This window comes from Ovis aries, chromosome X, assembly GCF_016772045.2.
Source record: "Ovis aries strain OAR_USU_Benz2616 breed Rambouillet chromosome X, ARS-UI_Ramb_v3.0, whole genome shotgun sequence".
NCBI lineage: Eukaryota > Metazoa > Chordata > Mammalia > Artiodactyla > Bovidae > Ovis > Ovis aries.
Window position 1 is genome coordinate 50,806,697 of NC_056080.1, and position 23,238 is coordinate 50,829,934.

Here is a 23,238-nt window from a genome sequence, read left to right on the forward strand (position 1 = left end):
CATGTTTTGTTAAATTTATCCCCAGGTATTTAATGTTACTGAAAATTCATGGTTTGTGACTTTTATTGTCTAGTTGAGGATGTATGTAGAGATAGAATGTTGGTATATAGATTTTCTGTCCAACAATTCCTCTAAATATGCATATTAATTCCACAAATTTAGATCTAGATTATTTTTGCTTTTCAAGATATAGTATTATATTTGAATATCAAAATTTCTACTGGCTTAAACCTTAAACCTTTCCTCATTTTGCAGCATTGAACAAACCTGGCCAGAATAGTCTTGACTAAAGCAGGTGATAATCGGAATTTTTCCCAATAGGAAATGAAAAATCTCCATTTCAACCTGTTTACGTTGCTTTTTTGTAGATATATTTTTTCAGAGTTAAGTTCCATTCTATTCCTAATTTGCTGTCTTGAATATAGATTAACTTTCATCAAACACTTATACTGCATCAACTGTGATGATCGTAGAATTGTTTTCCCTCCATTTTTCTATTACTGTGATGAATTGAATTGGTAACCTTGACTGGCGCACTAAGCGCAGCCGAGAGGAGCTACCCCACATCTGAGGTCAGGGGCAGAAGCTGGGAGGACCCCATGCCCAATGGGCAGCAGCCAAGAGGAGTTACCCCACGTTCGAGGTCAGGGGCAGTGGCCGAGAGTGCCAGGCTGTGACGGTGCAGGAACGGCTGAGAGGAGCTACCCCATGCCCGAGGCCAAGGGCGGCGGCTGAGAGGAGCCACCGCGCGTCCACGACCAAGGCCAGGGATGGCGGCCAAGAGGAGCCACCCCACGTCCGAGGCCAGGGGCGGCGGCGGGAGGAGCAACCCATGTCCAAGGAGTGGTGGCTACGCGGGCGCAGGAGGGCCTAGAGGAGCCATCCCACGTTGAAGGTCAAGAAGGGTGGTGGTGAGGAGATACCCCTCATCCAAGGTAAGGAGCAGCCATGAAGAGATACCCCATGATCAACGTAAGAGAAACCCAAGTAAGATGGTAGGTGTTGCAAGAGGGCATCAGAGGGCAGACACACTGAAACCATACTCACAGAAAACTAGTCAATCTAATCACACTAGGACCACAGTCTTGTCTAACTCAATGAAACTAAGCCATGCCCACGGGGCAACCCAAGAAGGGTGGGTCGTGGTGGAGACATCTGACAGAATGTGATCCACTGGAGAAGGGAATGGCAAACCACTTCAGTATTCTTGCCTAGAGAACCCCATGAACAGTATGAAAAGGCAAAAGGATAGGATGCTGAAAGAGGAACTCCCCAGGTGGGTAGGTGCCCAATATGCTACTGGAGATCAGTGGAGAAATAACTCCAGAAAGAATGAAGAGACGACGTCAAAGAAAAAACAACACCCAGTTGTGGATGTGACAGGTGATGGAAGTAGAGTCCAGTGCTGTACAGAGCAATATTGCATAGGAACCTGGAATGTCAGGTCCATGAATCAAGGCAAATTGGAAGTGGTCAAACAAGAGACGGCAAGAGTGAACGTTGACATTCTAGAAATCAACAAACTAAACTGGACTGGAATGGGTGAATGTAACTCAGATGACCATTATATCTACTACTGCGGGCAGGAATCCCTCAGAAGAAATGGAGTAGCCATCATGGTCAACAAAAGAGTCCGAAATGCAGTACTTGGATGCAGTCTCAAAAACGACAGAATGATCTCTGTTCGTCTCCAAGGCAAACCATTCAATATCACAGTAATCCAAGTCGATGCCCCAACAGTAACGCTAGAGAAGCTGAACGATTCTATGAAGACCTACAAAACCTTTTAGAATTAACACACAAAAAAGATGTCCTTTTCATTATAGGGGATGGGAATGCAAATGTAGAAAGTCAAGAAACACCTGGAGTAACAGGCAAATTTGGCCTTGGAATGCAGAATAAAGCAGGGCAAAGACTAATAGAGTTTTGCCAAGAACATGCACTGGTCATAGCAAACACCCTCTTCCAACAACACAAGAGAAGACTCTACACGTGGACATCACCAGATGGTCAACACTGAAATCAGATTGATTATATTCTTTGCAGCCAAAGATGTAGAAGCTCTATACAGTCAGCAAAAACAAGACCAGGAGCTGACTGTGGCTCAGTTCATGATATCCTTATTACCAAATTCAGAGTCAAATTGAAGAAAGTAGGGAAAACCGCTAGACCATTCAGGTATGACCTAAATCAAATCCCCTATGATTATACAATGGAAGTGAGAAATAGATTTAAGGGCCTAGATCTGATAGAGTGCCTGATGAACTATGGAATGAGGTTCATGACATTGCACAGAAGACAGGGATCAAGACCATCCCCATGGAAAAGAAATGCAACAAGGCCAAATGGCTGTCTGGGGAGGCCTTACAAAAAGCTGTGAAAAGAAGAGAAGGGAAAAGCAAAGGAGAAAAGGAAAGATATAAGCATCTGAATGCAGAGTTCCAAAGAATAGCAAGGAGAGATACGAAAGCCTTCTTCAGCGATCAATGCAAAGAAATAGAGGAAAAGAACAGAATGGGGAAGACTAGAGATCTCTTCAAGAAAATTAGAGATACCAAGGGAACATTTCATGCAAAGATGGGCTTGATAAAGGACAGAAATGGTATGGACCTAGCAGAAGCAGAAGATATTAAGAAGAGGTGGCAAGAATACACAGAAGAACTGTACAAAAATATCTTCATGACCCGGATAATGACGATGGTGTGATCACTCACCTAGAGCCAGATATCCTGGAATGTGAAGTCAAGTGGGCCTTAGAAAGCATCACTACAAACAAAGCTAGTGGAGGTGTTGGAATTCCAGTGGAGCTATTTCAAATCCTGAAAGATGATGCTGTAAAAGTGCTGCACTCAATATGCCAGCAAGTTTGGAAAACTCAGCAGTGGCCACAGGACTGGAAAAGGTCAGCTTTCATTCTAATCCCAAAGAAAGGCAATGCCAAAGAATGCTCAAACTACCGCACAATTACACTCATCTCACAGGCTAGTAAAGTAATCGTCCAAATTCTCCAAGCCAGGCTTCAGCAATACATGAACCGTGAACTTCCTAATGTTCAAGCTGGTTTTAGAAAAGGCAGAGGAACCAGAGATCAAATTGCCAACATCTGCAGGATCATCAAAAAAGCCAGAGAGTTCCAGAAAAACATCTATTTCTGCTTTATTGACTATGCCAAAGCCTTTGACTGTGTGGATCACAATAAACTGTGGAACATTCTGAAAGAGATGGGAATACCAGATCACCTGACCTGCCTCTTGAGAAACCTATATGCAGGTCAAGAAGCAACAGTTAGAACTGGACATGGAACAACAGACTGGTTCCAAATAAGAAAAGGAGTATGTCAAGGCTGTATATTGTCACCCTGCTTATTTAACTTCTATGCAGAGTACATCATGAGAAACGCTGGGCTGGAAGAAACACAAGCTGAAATCAAGATTGCTGTGAGAAATATCAATAACCTCAGATATGCAGATGACACCACCCTTATGGCAGAGAGTGAAAAGGAACTAAAAAGCCTCTTGATGAAAGTGAAAGAGGAGAGTGAAAAGGTTGGCTTAAAGCTCAACATTCAGAAAACTAAGATCATAGCATCTGTTCCCATCACTTCATGGGAAATAGATGGGGAAACAGTGGAAACAGTGTCAGACATTATTTTTTTGGGCTCCAAAATCACTGCAGATGGTGAATGCAGCCATGAAATTAAAAGACGCTTACTTCTTGGAAGGAAAGTTATGACCAACCTAGATAGCATATTCAAAAGCAGAGACATTTCTTTGCCAACAAAGGTCCGTTTAGTCAAGGCTATGGTTTTCCAGAAGTCATGTATGGATGTGAAAGTTGGACTGTGAAGAAGGCTGAGAGCCGAAGAATTGATGCTTTTGAACTGTGTTGTTGGAGAAGACTCTTGAGAGTCCCTTGGACTGCAAGGAGAGCCAAGCAGTCCATTCTGAAGGAGATCAGCCCTGGGATTTCTTTGGAAGGAATGATGCTAAAGCTGAAACTCCAGTACTTTGGCCACCTCATGGGAAGAGTTGACTCATTGGAAAAGACTCTGATGCTGGGAGGGATTGGGGGCAGGAGGAGAAGGGGACGACAGAGGATGAGATGGCTGGAAGGCATCACCAGCTCGATGGACATGAGTTTGGGTGAACTTCAGGAGTTGGCGATGGACAGGGAGGCCTGGCTTGGTGCAGTTCATGGGGTCGCAAAGAATCGGACACGACTGATAGACTGAACTGAACTGAACACACATAGGTGTGCTTGACAGAAACTTTGGAGAGGATGAATGAATGTCGGGATGAATAAGCAGATTTAAAGTTGTTGAGAGAGGCATAACTAAACAGGCTGAAGACTCTGCTAGGGAACATATTCAGGGATGGCAAGATGGGGACAAAGCCATGGTCTTTATCTCACCTACGCGGTGTCCTTGGATCCCCTCGGCGGTGACCCCTTTCCTAACAGAATGGAAAGTCCTGTTGTCTTTCTCCCATATTACTTGCAATCAACGATAGAGGCCTTCCCTACTCCAGACCTTCAGATCCCAGTCCGAAGCTTTCTCGCCCCTGCCCGCTGGGGGACTGTGGCTGGCTTTCCCCATTGAGACCTAATATTCTGTATTAAACAGGCAAGCACAAAAAAAGCACAATGCCCAGCACAGAGAAGTTTTCAATGGTTCCCGTTATGATAGTGGCCACTACAGAGAAGTAATCTTCATTTTATGAAGACATTTTTTCTGAGTCCAAGACTGCAGCAATCGGTGGGGTTTTCATCCTAACTTTGCCTTTCCACCCTTGAAGGATAATCCTCTAATTGTACAACAGCATCTACATCGGCTGTTCCCCAGTCTCACCACCAAGGGGCGCGCGAGGTGAAACAGGTCTGTCCTGGGATGTACCACTGAGAGGTAGCGGTAAGACCACCCACTCTGGAAGGTACCATTCGAGGGGGCGTATGACAACAAAGAGAGTACATTTACACCGCATCAGGCATCGACCAGAGTTCCTAGCGGAGGCACTCATGACACCACTGGGTCCATCCCCATTCGCTCAATTCCATCTTCCCGCTGCATTTGAGTCCGAGTGGATGCCGGTATTAAGCTGCAACTGTCTTCGTCTGGTTTCCAATTCCACCCCTCCGTTTCTACATGGTTACATCCAAGGGGGAGATGCGTAGGAAGCGAGATGGGCTGCCAGTTTGGGGTATGGCGTCACGAAAGCGTTCTGGGCATTGATTGGTCACCGCGTGATCGCCGGAATTAGCTCTTCCGGGGCGCGAGTAGGGGCCGGAAGTCCCGCCACTTCCGCCCTGCTTCGTCTCCTGCCCAGTTCCAATTGGCTGGCCATCTGTTACAGGCGCTGGTATCGCAGAGCTGGGACTGAGGGCGAGAGGCTTGTTGCCGTGCGCGGCTTTGTAGAATATACAATTTTTCTGCAGTTTTATTGCTTTTCCCGAAGGGGTCGAATAGCTGCCCTAGTTCGTGGCGAGGTTTGGCGCCGTCGCTGGCTGTGCATGGTGACGGCGTTTCAGTCTTGTTTAGCTCTCGCTCAGTCTGGATCGTGTGGCAGCGCACGGTTATTCGCACAAATGGAGGCAATTCTTGTCCTGGGAGAGGTCTCTGAGTTTGCTGTCTCTCCCTGGAGAGTAACCTGTGTCAGGGAGCCTGGGCTTGTGTATCGCTTGTGTGACAACACAGGTGCTGTTAGGGTACGTTTGATCTCCTTGAGCCTTTGGGCGAAGTTGTGTGTGGTGGGACATTGATCTGAGTGGATTTTGTGAGGCATAGTACAGAGCCCCTAGGATGCGTGTGCCTGTATTCCGGGATGTGCATTTTTGGACCTTTCTGGCATTTCAGTCCCTGGGTGTGAGAACTCTGTGTAGGCATGTGCACCTGAGATTGTGAGAGCTCTGAGTTTTTGATTCTGTGCCCAAACTTGTGATGTCTCTGAGCTGCTTTAAGGATTGGTTGGTCTAAGGGTGTAAATTAGCTGCTTGGGGATCTGTGCACAGGTTGCAGGTTTTCCATTTGTCTGGGGACTTTATCTAAAGGTTATATGATGTTCTTGAGTTATTAAAACTTCTGTCTTTCTGTTTAGGGGTTTTTGTATTAGATTGGTAAGTGTCCCGGTGGTTTGGGAATCAAGTCTCCATGATGTGAAGTATCTGTGCAGCTCTCATTTGTTTTTGTCTGGAATACTTTGGTCTGTTTGGAGGGTCTTTGTCACAGTGTGTATGGTTATGGTCTCAGTTGTGTTTGAGGGTCTGAGACGAGTTGTGCTCTGTCTGTGCAGAGATTCAGTGAGCTCTTTTTGGTGTCTCTGGGTATCTATCTGAGCTGCTTGGAGTCTTTGTGTCAGAAATAAAACCTCTTATGTTCTTGGCTGTGAGGTCTCTGGGAACTGAGGGTTTGGAAGCTGGCAGACATGATTCCGAGACCTGGAATCTGACATGCTGACTGTGAGTTGTTGAGCGCATCAGTTGTCTCCTGGAATCTCAGTATGTATCGTAATTAATACAGTGGGGCCAGTGTGCGTCTTGCAGGGTACCTGTGCGTGTTAGCGATGTGTGCAAACAGCCTGGCTTTAGACTATCCTTCAGCAAATGTTTTCTGAGCACCTGCCATATACCTGAGCACTATTGGAGGAGTTTGTGACAGGACAGAACTGACCAAGTCTCCTTTCATAGACTTAAGTGAAGTGAAGTGTCTGACTCTTTGCAACCCCATGGACTGTAGCCTACCAGGCTCCTCTGTCCATGGGATTTTCCAGGCGATAGTACTGGAGTGGATTTCCATTTCCTCCTCCAGTGGATCTTCCTGACCCAGGGATGGAACCTGAGTCTCCTGCATTGTAGACAAACACTTTACCGTCTGAGCCACCAGGGAAGTCCTTTCATAGACTTGGTGGTCAGTAAATAAATCAAGGGTGGCAGGCACTATGAAGCAAGATAATGCTGGATCAGGGGAAAGGGTATATGCAGGTATGATGTTATTATTTTATTCAAGGTAATGAGGGAAAGTCTCCCTGAAAGCTGGCAAGTAATCAGAGAGCTGGAGAAGTGAGGGAGCAGGCTGTGGGGTTATCTAAGGGAAGAGCATTCCAGGCAGAAGGAACAACGGATGCAACTGTCCTGGCATGGACACCTACTTGGCATGCTCCTGAATGTCAAGGAGTCCTGTGATGCATGGGGTTTGGCATGTAGCACCCTTTGAAAGGGGTCTGGTTGCCTCTGTCTCTGTGTCTCTCATAATTTGTGATCATCCGCATTTCACAGATGAAGGACTGAAGGCTCCAACATGTGCCCTGCACCTTCTCTCCTACCTATCCCTGAAATTAGGAGTGACGCCTTCTGGTCCATCATGAGTGAGAGAGAGAGTTTGAGTGTCCTGTCTGCAGGGAAGTCACTCTGAATGTCAGCCAAGCTGCAGAGATCAGTTATACTGTGGGAATCATGCCTCCTAACATTGGTACTCTTGATGGAGGGTAGGACTTAAGAAGAAAAAGGAACTGGGGCAAAGGACAGAGGCAGGAAGGGAAGTTGGAGGACAATGAGGAAAAAAAAAAAAAAACACAACTGGCTTCATCACATTGCCTGGGTTTGGCCCAGTTCACGTTGATTGGCTGACTGTATTAGGACATATTGACCTTTTCCTGTCCCTACCCTTTCTTTCCCTTCCCTTTTTTTGTGACTGAGCAAGTCAGTCCTAAAGCCATTAGGTGTTGCCAGGCAAGGCATGTGTATGTGTTAAGGGGCATCCTTGCCTGGAGAGTCAGAGCCCAAGGTGGAAAGAAGGATATCCCTGGGGATTGGGTGGGAAGGAGGCTAACTGCTTCATGGGTTCAAGCTTGAGTGAGGTGTGGAAGTCTAGGGCAAGGGATGGTTCTGCATAGATTGTGAGGAGGACCTTTTTGTGGAGGAAGGATCACTTATCTGCATTGCGATTCATCAACTCAGCAAATACGTAAGAATGCTGAGAGCCACGTCTGTCATTTTTGGAAAAGGGAATTTCCAATATGGAAAGGAAGTAAACTAGGACAAATTCTGAGGAATTCTACTGGAATTCAAGGTTTCCATGCAAACTTCTTGTATTTGATAGGTGTGCATTGTGGCTAGACTGATGTATAACTATAGATGTGTGTCTCTGTGTTTGTGTGTGTGATTGTGTACACACATATATTCCCAAGTTACTGGAAACAGCAACATTCCAATGGCAATAATGACACCAGTCCCCAGATCCTAGCTTCTGAACACCTTTCTCCACTAAACGATGGGCTCCCAGGCTGAGGAAGGAAAGGATAAATGAGCCTGGTTCACCTTGTCATGTCAGTAATAAGGGAAAGTTGAAGAATGATGGGGAGATGTCAGAGGGACACAATATAGCTTGAGGGCTCTCCCACCGGAAACACTCAGGACTCATTTTTTCCACCTTTTTTGAGATATTATTGACATATAAGCTGTAAGTTTAAGATGCCAATGTGATGATTTGGCACACACGTATTTGGCAAAACGATTACCATGGCAGGGTTAGCACTCTATCCCCTCACATAATCCTTTTTAAAATTGTTGAGGAAATAACATCTCAGATCTACCCTCTTAGCTTTCACTGTATTATCCAGTTTTGTTAATTATACTCACCATGCTATATATTGGATCCGCATAACTTATTCACCTCATACCTGTAAGTTTGTACCCTGTATTCAACATTTTCCCCAGGGCCTGGAAACCACCATTCCAAACTCTTATTTCTGTAAGTTTGACTTTTTAAGAATTTGCATATAAGTGAGAACATACAGTGTATGTCTTTCTTTCTTTTACCTTTTTCACTTAGCATAAAGCCTTTGAAGTCCATTCATGTTGTTGCAAAAGACAGACTTTGTGACTGAATAATATTCCATTGTATGTATTACCACATTTCCTCTTTTTAAATTATTTTAATTGGAGGATAATTACTTTTCAATATTGTGATGTTTTTGTCATACATCAACATGAATCGGCCATAGGGATTCACATGTCCCCCCATCCTGAACCCCCCTCCCACCTCCCTTCCTACCCTATCCCTAGGGGTTGTCCCAGAGTACCGGCTTTGGGTGCCCTGCGTCATGCATGGAACTTAACACAGGTCATCTATTTTACATATGGTAATGTACATGTTTCAGTGCTATTCTCTCAAATCCTCCCACCCACTCGTCCCACTGAGTCCCAGAGTCTGTTCTTTACGTCTGTGTCTCCTTTGCTGCCCTGCATGTAGGGTCATTGGTACCATCTTTCTAAATTCCATATATATGCGTTAATATACAGTATTTCTCTTTCGGACTTACCTCACTCTGTATAACAGGCTCCAGGTTCATCCACCTCAGTAGAACTGACTCAATTGCGTTCTTTTTAAAAATTGAGTAATATTCCATTGTATATGTACCACAGCTCCCTTTTCTGTTTGTCTGCCAATGGACATCTCGGTCGCTTCCATGTCCTAGCTATTGTAAACAGTGCTGCAGTGAACGTCGGGGTACATGTGTCTGTTTCACTTCTGGATTCCTTGGGGTGTCTGCCCAGCAGTGGGATTGCTGGGTCACATGGCAGTTCTATTCCCTGTTTTTAAAGGAATCCCACACTGTTCTCCGTAGTGGCTATACCAGTTTGCATTCCCATCAACTGTGTAACAGGGTTCCCCCTCCTCCACAACCTATCCAGCATTTGTTGTTTGTAGACTTTTTGATGGTGGCCGTTCTGACCGGTGTCATCACGTTTTCTATATCCATTCATCCCTTCATAGACACTTAATTGCTTACAACTTTTGGTTGAAGCTGCAAAGTATATTTCAGGTTAGTGTTAATCCTCCAACATTGTTTTTCAGAATCATTTGGCTATTCTCATTCATTTGCCTTACCACAGAAATCTTCTCATCAATTAGTATATATGTACAAAAAAGTCCTGCTGGAATTTCAGACTGGAATTGTATGAAATTGATGGATCTGTATGGGGGCTACTGACATCCTAATTATATTGAATTTCTCAACCTGTGAACACACCGTGTGCCCCCATTTTGTTAGGTCTTATTTAAGGAACCACATTGCATTATCTTTTCTGCCATTGTTTTATCAAGACTAATTCTCGTGTATCAAATTCTGAAGATCTGAATCTGATAAAGATATGAAAATAGTAGTCAAACTTTCATCAGTAATACTTTATTTCTTATATAATTTTAACATTGCCCATTTATTGTGTTTCTTATTTTTTCTGCTAATATTCATGACTGTTTAATCCAAGGGTGATGGTATGGATATTTTCTGGGGTAAATCATGAGGAGATGTTCAGCTGTGTTTTGGGATGGAGAGTCTGAGGACAGGGGTACAGGGGAGAGAGAGCAGAGTAGGGGTGGGGGAGGTGAAAGCGTGGGGGCAGGGACAGGGGGATACTAGTACAAGCGGAAACAGAAGAGACACAAGAAGAAGAGCTCCCCTTCTGGACCATGCTTAGCTCTCCATAAATATACGCATAATGAAGTGTTTGAGTACTCACAGCAACACTGTGAGGTAAGTTTTTTTTTTTTTTTTTACTTTACAATACTGTATTGGTTTTGCCATACATCAACATGGGGAGAATGGCATTGAGGTAAGCATTTTTAATGCTATCATCCCTTTGGGCAGCTGAGGAGCAGAGACCCACAGACATTAATGGATGAATGAATCTGCATAAAGTCACCTAGCTGGCAAGAGCTGAGTCAGATTGGTGCCCAGGCCAGAGAAAAACAGCCAGGTGTGGTTATCTAACCCCCAATCTGGAATACAGTGCAGTGTCTGGTGTACTCTGGGTCCAAAGGCAGATCAACCTCTCCATCCACATGAAACATCACTATGGATCTGTGTATGGATTGAACACAGCGTCTCCTAGGTGCGTGAAAGACCATGGGGTGTCATGTCAACATGCACACATCACAGTGAACAGTTCCTGGTCCATACCGAGGTCTAAACAGTGTTTCCTCTGACTGACATTAGTGGAGCACCCTCATCACTATGGAAAGTAGCATAACCATAGTGATGAACAGATAGAACCACAGATACGATATCATGAAGACATTACCTCCCCCATCTCGTAAATTTCTTAAATGCAGAGAACAAAACCTGGAAGGCAATAGGCCACATACTAAGTTTTTTTCTCCTAAGTGTGACATTCTAGCTAATTTCCAAATAACATTTTATTAGTATTTTAATGTGTTGTATCTTCATTGTTACATAGGCAGTTTTTCTATTATAATTGAAAACTGGACTTTCTGAAGACTCGTTCTCAGGTATCTTGAGGTTTCAGCATAAAAAAGTTGCGTTGGTATCCCTGCCAAGTGAAAACCCAATGGGTGCACTGAAGTCAGAAGTAATATCTTTGGTACAGTAGGTGGGGGGCTGTGGGGAGTAGAGAGGTCCTGAAGGAAGGCTGGCTAAGCCTGCAAGCGTTGTGAAAAAGGTCACTGATGCTATAGGCCCAAACCAAACAACAGCTCACAGGTCCCAAGGAAGACACTTGGTGTTCTATCCACGGAAATGTCTGTGTTAGGACTTTCAGACCTTTGCTCTTTTGGCTCCCATGATGCAGTGGGGCAGCTTGTGGCACTTATAACACAGTCCTGCTTTGACCCAGGCTGTGAGTGAGAGTCACAGCCTCCTCTGCAGCACCGCCCACTTTGTGGGAGATCTGGAGCCCTTTTTATGATATCTGGCGAGTCGAGAGATTCCAAAGAGAAAGGAGAAAGAAGATACATCGCGCAGGGGGTACACGTACCCACCCTGTGCATGTGGTGCTAGAGATGTGCTGGAGATGCAGGTGCAGCTTGTTGCAGGAACCAGTTGGGGGTGAGTGGACTTGGATTCGGTGACTCAAGGAAGAAATGTGGAAGTGAATGTAAAGGGAGAAAACACACTGAGAGGGGTAAACAGCTCCAACTCCCAATTCTGTACCAGGGTAGGGTGCTCCATTACTGTTGTGAGAAGGCTCCCTGGTCTGAGCTCTGGGAGGGAGTGATGAGCGTTCTAAGGACTCGTCATCAACCCTAAGCAGGGGCTGCTGAGCGTGTGAAGACATTGAGTCTCAGCCTTTACCACTGACAGACACAGGAAGCTTCTTAGCTCTGCTGAGAGTGAGGCTGTGGACCTTAGGGAAGCTCAAACGTAGGGTGGTGGTGGTGGTGGTTGTTCAGTCGCTCAGTCCTGTCTGACTATTAACGAGCCCATGGACTGCAGCACACCAGGCTCCTCTGTCTTACACTATCTCCCTGAGTTTGATCAAAGCAATGTCCATTGTGTTGGTGATGGTATCTAACCATCTCACCCTCTGTCTCCCCCTTTCTCCTCCTGCCTTCGATCTTTTCCAGCATTAGGGTGTTTTCCAATGAGTCAGCTATTCACATCAGGTGGCCAAAGTATTGCAGCTTCAGCATCAGTCCTTCCAGTGAGTATTCAGAGTTCATTTCCTTTAGGATTGGCCGGGTTGTTCTCCTTACGTTCCGAGGGATTCTAAAGGGTCATCTCTCTAGCACCACAATTCGAAAGCATCACTCAGCCTTTTTAATGATCCAACTCACACATCTGTACACAACTACTGGAAAACCATAGTTTCGACACTGCAGAGCTTTGTCAGCAACGTGATGTCTCTGCTTTTTAATATGCTGTCTAGGTTTGTCATGGGCTTCCCCGGGGGCTCAGTGGTAGAGAATCTGTCTGCAATGAAGGGGAATTAGGACACCTGGGTTCAATCAATGGGTCGGGACAGTTCCCTGGAGGAGGGCATGGCAACCCACTCCAGTATTCTCACCTGGAGAATCCCCTGGACAGAGGAGCCTGGCGGGCCTTGGTCGATGGGGTCGTAAAGAGTACACTGAGAGACATCATCTCCTGAACAGAATCTCTGGCCAATGGGCTGTCTCTCCAGCTTTACCCATCTCAAGTAAAATCTGTTCCCTGGCCTCAGACGCCATGTGAGATAACGAAGGAAACTTGAGGTGGTGGTGCTTTAAGCAGCAATTTGGTGTGAGATCGTTATTCGTTTGGGCCAAGTGATTGCAGGGAATGAAATGAGGTAGGGTGATGTCAATGCCTTGTGTATAGGCTCGCTTGTAACAGCATTCTGTGTGTGGTATGAGCAACTTGGTGGGCAAATCAGACGGCATGGCCAAATATTCATTTCTCAGAGTGGATGGAGGCAGAAGAGAGAAAAGAACGATGAACCATGGGTTAGTTGTGAGTCACTTTCTAAAATCTCAGTATTTCTTCACAAGGTGTGTGTGTGTGTGTGTGAATTCTTTTCTTTATCTGAAAATTGCCTTTCTAGGTGGGGAAATATCATCATGAGAGACTCCTTGTGACATGTGAAAAGAGGTTGGGAGTGAATTGGGTTAAGGTCATTTTCCAAGTGTTTCACACCAAGTGTTTGCTTAAGGGGACAGCAGTGGCCTTAAAGAACTGAACTAAGTGGTTGAAATACAGGTTTCAGTTACTGAAATGTGAAGAGACTCTTTCTGGGATGTGTGTTCATCCTAGCCTGTGGTCACAGGCAATTCATAATCTCACAGGATTTGAACCGTGTCTTCCTAATATCTCTTGCTTTCTGCCCTGGAATGTGGTGGAGGCCTCAGTTCCAGTGACTAAAGTGCCTAAGTAACAGTTCTCTGAGAAAAGTAGCTCTCTAGAAAAGAGCAGTGCCTGGGAAGCTGATCTAAAATTTTAATATAGCCTGTGATGTAATTTTTGTTAGCTTCACGCAAGCTATGATTATTCAAAGAAGATAGAGAGATGCACCTACTTTGGTATCTACCATTGGGTTTTTCAAATGAACATACAGTAAGATTGGCCCGGTTTTCTTTCTTATTATGTACTTATTTAGAGTTGGGTGCACTGAGTCTTTGTTGCTGCACAAGGGCTGTCTCTCGTTGTGGAGAAGGAGGACTACTCTCTAGTGGCAGTGCATGCGCCTCTCATTTCAGAGACTTCTCTTGTTGCGGAGCATGGACTCTAGGCTCGAGGGCTTCAGTAGTCGGAGCAGGTGGGTTCAGTAGCTGTGACACAACATCTTAGTTGCCCTGCGGAACGTGGGATCTTCCTGGACTAGGGACCGAACGTCTGCCCCGTTGCATTGGCAGAGGGGTTCTGTTTTATTGTTTTAATCATTAATTTATTTTAATCAGAGAATAATTACTATACGATGTTGTGATGGTTTTTGCCATATATCAACACGAATCGGCCGCAGGTATACATGTGTCCTCCCCTCGTGAACCCCCATCCCACCTGCCTCCCCAGCCTATCCCTCTGGGTTGTCCCAGAGCACCGGCTTGGGGTGCCCTGCTTCACGCATTGAACTTGCACTGGTCATCTATTTTACATATGGTAATGTATATGTTTCACTGCTATTCTCTCAAATCATCCCACCCTCGCCTTCTTTCACCAAGTTGGAAAGTGTATTCTGTACGTCTCTGTCTCCATGGTTTCCCTGCATGTAGAATCATTGTTACCGTCTTTCTAAATTCCATATATAGGCATTAATGTAAGTGTTTGTCTTTCTCCTTCTGACTTACTTCTCTCTGTATAACAGGCTCCACGTTCATCCACCTCATTAGCACTGATTCAAATGTGTTCCTTTTTATAGCTGAGTAATGTTCCTTGTGTATATGCACCACAACTCCCTTATCCATTCATCTGCCGATGGACATCTAGGTCCCTTCCCTGTCCTAGTTATTGTAAATAGCGCTGCTATGAACATTGGGGTACATGTGTCTGTTTCGCTTCTGGTTTCCTCAGGGTGGTATGCCCAGCAGTGGGATTGCTGGGTTGTGTGGCTGTTCTATTCGCAGTTTTTTAAGGAATCTCCACTCTGTTCTCCACTGTGGCTGTACCAGTTTGCATTCCCACCAACGGTGGAAGAAGGTTCCCTTTTCTCCACACCATCTCCAGCATTTATTGTTTGTAGACTTTTTGATGATGGCCATTCTGACATGTGTGAGAGGATACTTCATTGTGGTTTTGATTTATAGTTTTCTAATAATGAGTGATGTTCAGCATCTCTTCGTGTGTTTGGTAGCCATCTGTAGGTCTTTGGAGAAATGTCTGTTTAGGTCTCTTGTCCACTTTTTATGGGGTTGTTCGTTTTTCTGGTATTGAGCCACATGACGTGCTTGTATATTTTGGAGATTCATTCTTTGTCAGTTGTTTCATTTGCTATAATTTTCTCCCGTTCTGAGGGCTGTCTTTTCACATTGCTTATAGTTTCCTTCATTGTGCAAAAGCATTTAAGTTAAATTTGGTCCCTTTTGTTTATTTGTGTTTTTGTTTCCATTACTCTGGGAGGTGGGTCATAGAAGATCTTGCTGTGCTTTATGTCAGAGAGTGTTCTGCCTATGGATTCCTCTTATGAGTTTTATAGTTTCTGGTCCTACATTTAGGTCTTTAATCCATTTTGAGTTTATTTTTGTGCATGGTGTTAGAAAGTCTTCCAGTTTCTTTCTTTAACACGTAGTTGAGCATTTTCCCCAGCAACACGTGTTGAAGAGCTGTGGAAACGGAACCCATTCTTACAGGAGGAAATCGAAGATCGAAAATTTGCGACTCCTCTCTACACCCAAAGCAGGTTTTCATCATGACCCGCTATGCTTGACAGCTATCTTAGGCTGAGGAAAGGGACGACTTGCCCAAATTAATACTAGTTTGAAAACCGACCTTGTGCTTGCTCTGCTGCATGTTCCTGAATCCAAAGTGTTACAGGTAAAACCCTGCTGTTGTTAGTGAAACTCAGCACATTTTAGTTCTTCTCAGGATCCCTTGTGCCTAGTTAGTTGAATACATTTCTAAAACACTGTGGAGATAACTTCATTCGACAGATCAGAATAGTGCATCAAAGATTAAAGATGGCTGAGAATTGTAGCTGTCGATGCTGATGCAGCAGGATCAGCTGTCAGCGTATCTGCTGCCTGTGCTCAGTTGCCGTTTTAAACTGTTTTCTGTGTTATCAAATTAACTCCCGCGCTCAGATGAAGACCAAATTGGAACAGGATGCTTATTGGGAAAAATACAGTTAAGCAATCCCTTGTTTGGTGCACATCCATGGAAACCCACCTCCCTAAACGTTCTTTAGAGATCTTTTCCAGATATTCTTTGGCACATTCCCCAGTGATGGGCTTGCACTGCTGTGTCCTGACTCATCGTCTTGTTAAAGACAGGGCTTTCAACCTCTCAAATGCATTACAGTGCCTGGGTTCTCTCGGAGATCCAAAAGAGGGTGATGGCCCGTGCTCCAGACACCTTCAAAGCGTGTCTGCAAGAACAGGGCCTCTGAGAGGAACGGATCCCCACCTGTGGCAACAGGAAGATCTCGGGTCAGCCTTTTGCAGAGCAGCTCCAGGGGAGTCATGGCACAGTGAAGATCACACCCAGCAGCATGCCCGGGACTGTGGTTTAAGGAACTGGGTGGATGGCGGTGCCCATCCATGAGACAGGAAACGTTGTCCTGGGGCTACTAGCAGGCCTGCAGGGCTTCTGGGACATCTGAGTGCCAATGCCCCATACGTCTCGGCCTATGGGGAATCTGGGGCCCAGCTGGGATTAGTTTAGGTCCTAGATAGATTTAGTGATAAGAAAAGCCAACAACATGCAGGGGGATACTGACAAAAACAAGTCAGATGGGTAAAAGCTCTGGGGGGGTGACGTGGTCACCCAAGGATCATGTGTGGAATGGAAGAGCACAGGGCAGAGGCTGGAAACCAGAGGAAAACAAAGCCCAAGATTTAGGAGGGGATCAAAGTAAATGGACCGACAAGGAGACTTAGAAGTAATGGACTGAGAGGTAGGGGGAAAGCCAGGGTGGGCTGCTGTCACAGACTCTGACCAAGGAAAAGTGGTTTTGGAAAAGGAATGTGTCCATGGCCAATACAGCTCTGGGTACTATGGTTTGGCCCACGGAGCTCTTGGGAGGCGTTAGCAAGGGGATGTTCTGTGGATGGGTACATGGCGGAGGAATCGAGAGGTAACCAGATAAGGATGGTCCTGGTGTCTATACATTCAAGAAGCATGGCTTGAAAGGAACCAAAGACGCATGGTATTGGGAGCAGTGGGCTGTGTGCTCGCAGGGTGTGCTCTCCTCTCCTGGCTCCACCTGGTGATGTGGACCTGCACCGCCCGTGGGTGGGGTTGGTGAAGCTTGCGTTTTTGTCTCCCTCCTCTTGCTGTGGGCCCGGTCCTCCCTGGCTGACTGAGCCTCAGCCACCCTGCTGGCATCTGCAGACCCGTCTGAATCTGGGTCTGATCGTCCAGCCCATCCCCGGGCAGGGACGTCCACTCCTCAGCCTCAGCCGCGAGGTCCCCTAGCCCATCGCCTGCTTAGGCTTCGTCTGGATTCAGTCCCTTTCCTCATTTCTCCCTCGGGTGATGCAGAGCCCTCCCTTGGATCTCACCTGCACCGCAGCAGGAACCAAGATCAGCTCCAGAAAACGAAATTCCTAAACTGCAGCCACCCTTCTGCCCAAAGACTCCGTTGGGTCATTGTACAGTGTGCCCCTGGATCCCAAGTGTGAATGGGGTGGAATCCTCCTTTCCCTGGAGTTCCTCTTCATTTCTTGTCACACCGTCCTTGTCTGAGCTGTCTCACCTCTGCCTGCCACTGCCTCTGTGGGCCGTTCCCCCGCAGTGACTGGGATGCTCTTTTCCTTGGCTTGTCTTTCATTTGACCCATGACTTACCATACAACATCCAGGTCAAAGGGGGCATAGTGTAGAATGCGTACCTTGCGGAGTACATCTAGGAGACGCTGTTGTCACATAAGCCCCACGCCCCTGATCTATAGAAAAACAGAGGGATAAAGAACACAAGAGTCAAATATGCCAAAGGTGCCTGAGATGTTGCCTAAGATGAGCACTGAAGAGTGTCTGTGGGATCAGGAAGTATGGATATTAATGATGCCCATGACGAGACTAGTTCCAGTGGAGGTACTGGGACAAAAGCTCCATGGAAGGGGGCTGAGGAGAGAATCTCTCAGCGGAATTTGAGCAGTTTTCCTTTGCAGGGCAACCGGTAATGTCCAGTAGCTGCAGACTAGGGTGGTGGAAGACGGTGGGTTTCCCCCTGTGCTGTGGAATGCTCCGATGTAGAGGGAGCAGGTGCTGGTTCAGGAGAGAGGAATGATAACTGCAGGGGCAAAGTCCCTGAGAAGGTGCAAGGCATGGGATCCCGGGCAGAGGTGAGCAGCTCCGTGCAGTCAGGAGCAGACTTGGAGGGGGCAGCAGAGTGCCAGGGCAGAAACATGCAGATCGGGACTGGGAAACTTGAGAAATCCCACCGGATTGCTTCGGTATTCTCCAGTAATTATTGGCGCGTGGGGCTGGTGGTCATTAGCATGGAGGAAGGTTAGGAGTGTGTAGTGTAGGGGTGTAGTTAGGTGACCCTGAAACTGAACAGCGGTCTACTCCGGCCATGGATTTAAGATAAAACACTTCTGTAAAGTTGTAAAGTTTTCTCCTCGATGCTCAGGTGCTCAGACACAGGCAGGGAGTGGGCAGGCAGGAGGGTGCAAGGAGCACAAGAGGTGTGTTTGTCGGGGAGAGGTGTGTTTGAGGGAGACAGCTTCCAGCCCTGGCTCAGCCCATCCAGGAGGGGCCTGGCGCATGGTGTGAAAGGACGCGCGGTCGGTGAGCTGGGTCTCCAGGAGGCTGTGGCATCAGTGCACGGGCACTAGTGCGAGGGAGCTGGAGGACAGGACGTCATGTTGAGGGTGATGACAGGGAGGAATGCTGGAACCAGGACACCATGAGGGGCGCGGTCTTTCCTGATGCCCGGGGCGGGACCGTGGGCAGAGGGATGCTCGGGTGGGGAGGAAGGGAGCATCGCTAAGGACAGAGAGTCTCCGGGGTGACCGGGTGAGCCTCGTGGGCACTGAGGACGGATCAGAAGAGTGAGGCCTGAGAGAACAGTGAGTGTACCACGGGAGGGACGCGGTCACAGGCCGGGGGTGGGAGGGAGGAGAATGGACAGGGGACTTGTAACGTTCCCGCACGTGGGGGGCTTCGGCAGTGGGCGACAGGACCCAGACGTCACCCGTCAGGTTCTTCACTGGAGAGTTCAAAACCCGGTCCCAGAGAAATCCCCAGCTGAATAGGGCCAGGAGACGGGCACGGGCCTCAGTGGGTTGCTGCGCGCAGGCCCAGAGCCAGCCAATCGGAGTGCAGCCCCGCCCGCCAAGCGCCGGATCTTCCCGGACACCCTGACTTCCTGCCCGTGTTGCTATGGTTCCGCGGACGGCTGGCTGTCCGGGGGTGGTTTGGCCGGACCCCTTCGAGAGAGTCCCTTCCTTTCTCTGGTCCTTACGGGCATCCCCCTTAACTTTCGCATCCAGGCTGTCCAGTCTGCGCGAAAACCCAGCAGAAACGATGAATCTTCTTCCGGGCTTGCGGCGTTTTGGTTTCTGTGGCCTGCAGGTGGCAGTGTTGCTCCACAGTGTGGCCGGGCCGGTTTTTCCTCCGCCCTTCGCGCTGCCGGAAGCCTTTTGCCACAAGCAGCCCCTGGTTTGGTTTGGTTTGGTTTTTTGTTTTGTTTTGTTTGTTTTCTTCCGCTTGTCCCGGTTGGCTGGTTCAAACTGCATCTGACCCCTTCAGAGAGCCTGTTGTGAGAACTTTCGCCGGACCCACTGACACTTAAAATTACAATAAAATAATATAACCTGACATAGTGAATGATAGTGGACAGAGTGGTTACCCTTGTCTTGCTTCCGATCGTTGAGGAATTCCTGTATGTTTAAAGAGAACTTTTTTATGACAGTGAGTTTTGACTTGAAAATCATTACGTGAAGTGGAAGTGAAAGTGGCTCAGATGTGTCTGTTTCTTTAAGACCCCTTGGACTGTAGCCAGCCAGGCTCCCCTGCCCATGGGATTCTCCAGGCAAGAATAATGGAGTGGGTTGCCATTTCCTTCTCCAGAGGCTCTTGCCAACCCAGCGATTGAATCTGGCTGTCCTGCACTGCAGGCTGACTCCTTACCATCTGAGCCACCGACAATAATAACAAGACAGGGCCAAGTGCCAAGCTAAGATCCTGCTGGGTAATTAATACTGGACACCACCCAAGAAGCAGATGTTATTACTGCCCTAATTTATGCCTTTGGGACCTGTGGCACACAGAGGAAGAGTCAGGTCTCCAGGTTCTCAGGGTTCCTCAGAGAATGTCCCTATGTTCAGGTCTCAAGTCTCAGATTGAAGTTTGCACACCGGTTTGTAGGATACATTCTCCTCCCCAGTGAATAGTAAAATAAAATGCTCACTAGGATCAAGGGTAAGACAGCCTTCAATGCTGCGAAAGACTGATGGCAGGAGGAGAAGGGGATGACAGAGGACAAGATGGTTGGATGTCATCACTGACTCAGTGGACATGAGTCTGAGCAAGCTCCCAGAGATGGTAAAGGACAGGGAAGCCTCCTGATGTGCTGCATGCAGTCCATGGGGTCGCAAGAGTCCGACACGACCAGGACTGAGAAACAATAACAAATTTATTACAATGAGATCCTAAATGAAAGGGGGCAGGAGGGAAAGTACATAGAAAGCGACTTGCCGGGAGCCAGCGTGAGGAACTCCGCCCATGGCAAAGGTCATGAGGAAGGAGGCTTGGCATACGCAAAGGCGTGATCAAGCCTCAGGAAACCCCCTGTTCCCGAGCATCTAACCCCAAAACCAGAGTCTGTTTTATGCTCTCACCTACACCTCTGACTTTACGGGGGCTCTCCCCCATAACCGTTTCTCTCGGAGAAGGAGTAAACGTGCAGCTCCAAGGCAATAAAAATTCTTGGGCGTGTCCAGAGTGTTTCAGCTTACGGACTCCTCTGAAGGTTATCTAGCCCACCTGTATAGGTTCGTCCGGCCACATGTGATTGTTTATAGCCTCCCAACCTGAGAGGCACGAGATGTTTTAGACTTACTAAAGGCAAATTCTTTTGGGGAGTTAGAAATTATTAGTATAATGGGTTGGTTAGGAATTATATTGGTGAAGGGTTCTTCATTTGTTGTGTCAATAATTGCTGCTAATTCCCTGCTCTGGGTGGGACAAGGATGTCTCAGGTCAAACCTCTCTGCTGACAGACTAGCTTGTGTGACAAGATTATCCATACTCCTGCCACATGATTGTTTACTACCTCTCAACCATAAACAGCACAGAGAGTTTTGGAGTATTTTGAGAGTCTTAATTAGCATAGGGCTTTTTCTTCTTGTTGAGTCAATGACTGCCGCCAGGCCTCCATATCCTTAGGCACCTGGGAATATATTAATCAATGTATTTGGAATATAGAAAAGGAAATGCAGTAGTTTTTGATGTTAGCAATACTAGACTTTTTGAGTTAATGGCTTTTCTCTTTTGTAATAGATCACTGTGCTTTGTTATAAATCACTGTGTCCTTGCTATGTAAAAATGTAACTTTATCATATCTTAAGACTAAATAGATCTTAAGGGGAGCATTGGTGAAAGGATTTTCATTTATTGGGCTGATGTTTGCTGCTAAATCTCCATGTTCCCTACCCTTATAATGAATATAACTAGCATATAGGAAGAAATAAGTATTAACCTTTAAGCATATAGGAGAAATAAGTATTAACCTTTAAGACTAATCATGTTAACCTTGGGTTCAATAAATTCCTTTCTTGATTGTAACTCACTACACCCTCACCCTATAGGAATGTAACTTTATTTGGAGGGTGGTGCCTGGTTTAAGAAAAAACACCCTTGGAAGAAATAAGTTTTTTGGTTATCAGAAAGAAAGGATCATAAAATGTCAGCAGGTCTCACTCATGGCCAGAAGATGATGTAATATTCCTAAGACCTTTTTTTATACATTTATGTGAAGCACCTGATTTTGATAAAGGTCAGGACTGCTGACTCCCTCGTGACTCTATATTCATCCCTATGTGTAACAAAAGGTATATAAGCAAACCCAAAAATAAAGAAGTCAGATCAGTTTCCGGAAAGACTGATTCCCCCATGTTGCTTCTTTCTTGCTCCCATTTTTCTGGCTGAATTCCCATCTGGAGCATGGATGCTATTCCACGTAATCCAAGTTATTCAGCCTCTTTTTCTCCACTGATCTTCTTACTACACTATCCATTTCTAATCTCTCTATATCTGTGATTAAATATGTATTTTTCCAAAGACGCCGACTCCGTCCCCACCTTCGAATCACCCTGGATCCACCAGGGCTGGACCCCCGCAGCAACTCATCCACTCTATCAAGATTATGACATGATAACACATTTATAATGCAAAGTACCTGGAAGTAATCAGCTGTTATGTAGTACAAGTTGCTCAGCTCACTGCAAGATGCGTCAGGAAGGGACTTTAATCCAGAGTCGACTGACAGAGAAGTGGGCAGGGTAGTGACCCAAAATAACCATCTTGTTGGGGCCAGGTTGGACAGGACCCGGACATCACGGATCAGGTCCCTCAGCGCAGAGTTCCAAACAGTTTTGGGAAGAAATCTCCCGGCGGACTCAGACTGGGAGACTGGCACTGACCTCACTGCTCCACGGGGCAGGCCCAGAACCAGCCCTCAGCAACTCTGTATCTTCCTGACGTCGTGACTTCTTGACCGCCTCGCTGTGGTTCTGTGGACGGGTCGAGCGGAACTCGCAGGGTCCAGTGGTGGTTTGCCTGGGCCTCTTCGAGAGGTTCCCTTTCTGTGGTCCTCAGGGGCATCCCACATAAGTCCTCTGCCCGAAAACCAAGCAGGAAGGATTCATTTCCTTCCGTGCTTGGCTGTCATTTTGGTTTCTGTGGTCGGCAGGGGGCAGTGTTGCTTCGCGGAGCCGCTTGCCCCTTTTCCCCCCCGCCCTTCCCGTTTGAAAAAAGGTTTCAAAGCCTATTGCGGTAATCGGTGACAGATTTTTTTTTTTTTCTTCTATGTTTGCGCTGGTTGGCTGGTTCCAACTGCTGAGGAAAATGCTGAGACGTATTAAGAAAACTGAAAAATTAACAACAAAGAGAAAATATTAAGCAGGTCAAGGGAAAAGTAGCAAATAACGTAAGAGGGAATCCCCATAAGATTATCAGCTGATTTCTCAGCAGAAACTCTGCAGGTCAGAAGGGAGTGGCAGGATATATTTAAAGCGGTGAAAGGGAAAAACCTATAACCAAAAATACTCTACCAAGCAAGGCTCTTCTTTCAGATTCAACAGAGAAATCAAAAGACAGGCAAAGGCTCAGAAAATTCAACAGTACCACACCAGCTTTACAACAAAGACTAACTA

At 46.5% G+C, this 23,238-nt stretch overlaps 1 protein-coding gene across 1 annotated transcript; it reads right to left on the reverse strand.

The window, feature by feature from the left end:
• Nucleotides 1–5,308: 5,308 nt before the first annotated feature.
• LOC132658786 (uncharacterized) lies at nucleotides 5,309–22,703 on the reverse strand. Its single transcript, XM_060407748.1, has 2 exons — nucleotides 17,749–22,703; nucleotides 5,309–16,322 (listed from the first exon to the last, which is right to left on the reverse strand). Exon 1 carries the CDS (start codon nucleotides 19,597–19,599, stop codon nucleotides 18,679–18,681), a length of 921 nt encoding a protein of 306 aa, XP_060263731.1. The 5' UTR covers nucleotides 19,600–22,703; the 3' UTR covers nucleotides 5,309–16,322; nucleotides 17,749–18,678.
• Nucleotides 22,704–23,238: the final 535 nt, after the last annotated feature.

Coding starts and splice junctions, on each gene's coding strand:
- LOC132658786 (XM_060407748.1), bottom strand. CDS start 19,599: ATGCAGTTTGAACCAGCCAACCGGGACAAGCGGAAGAAAACAAACAAA.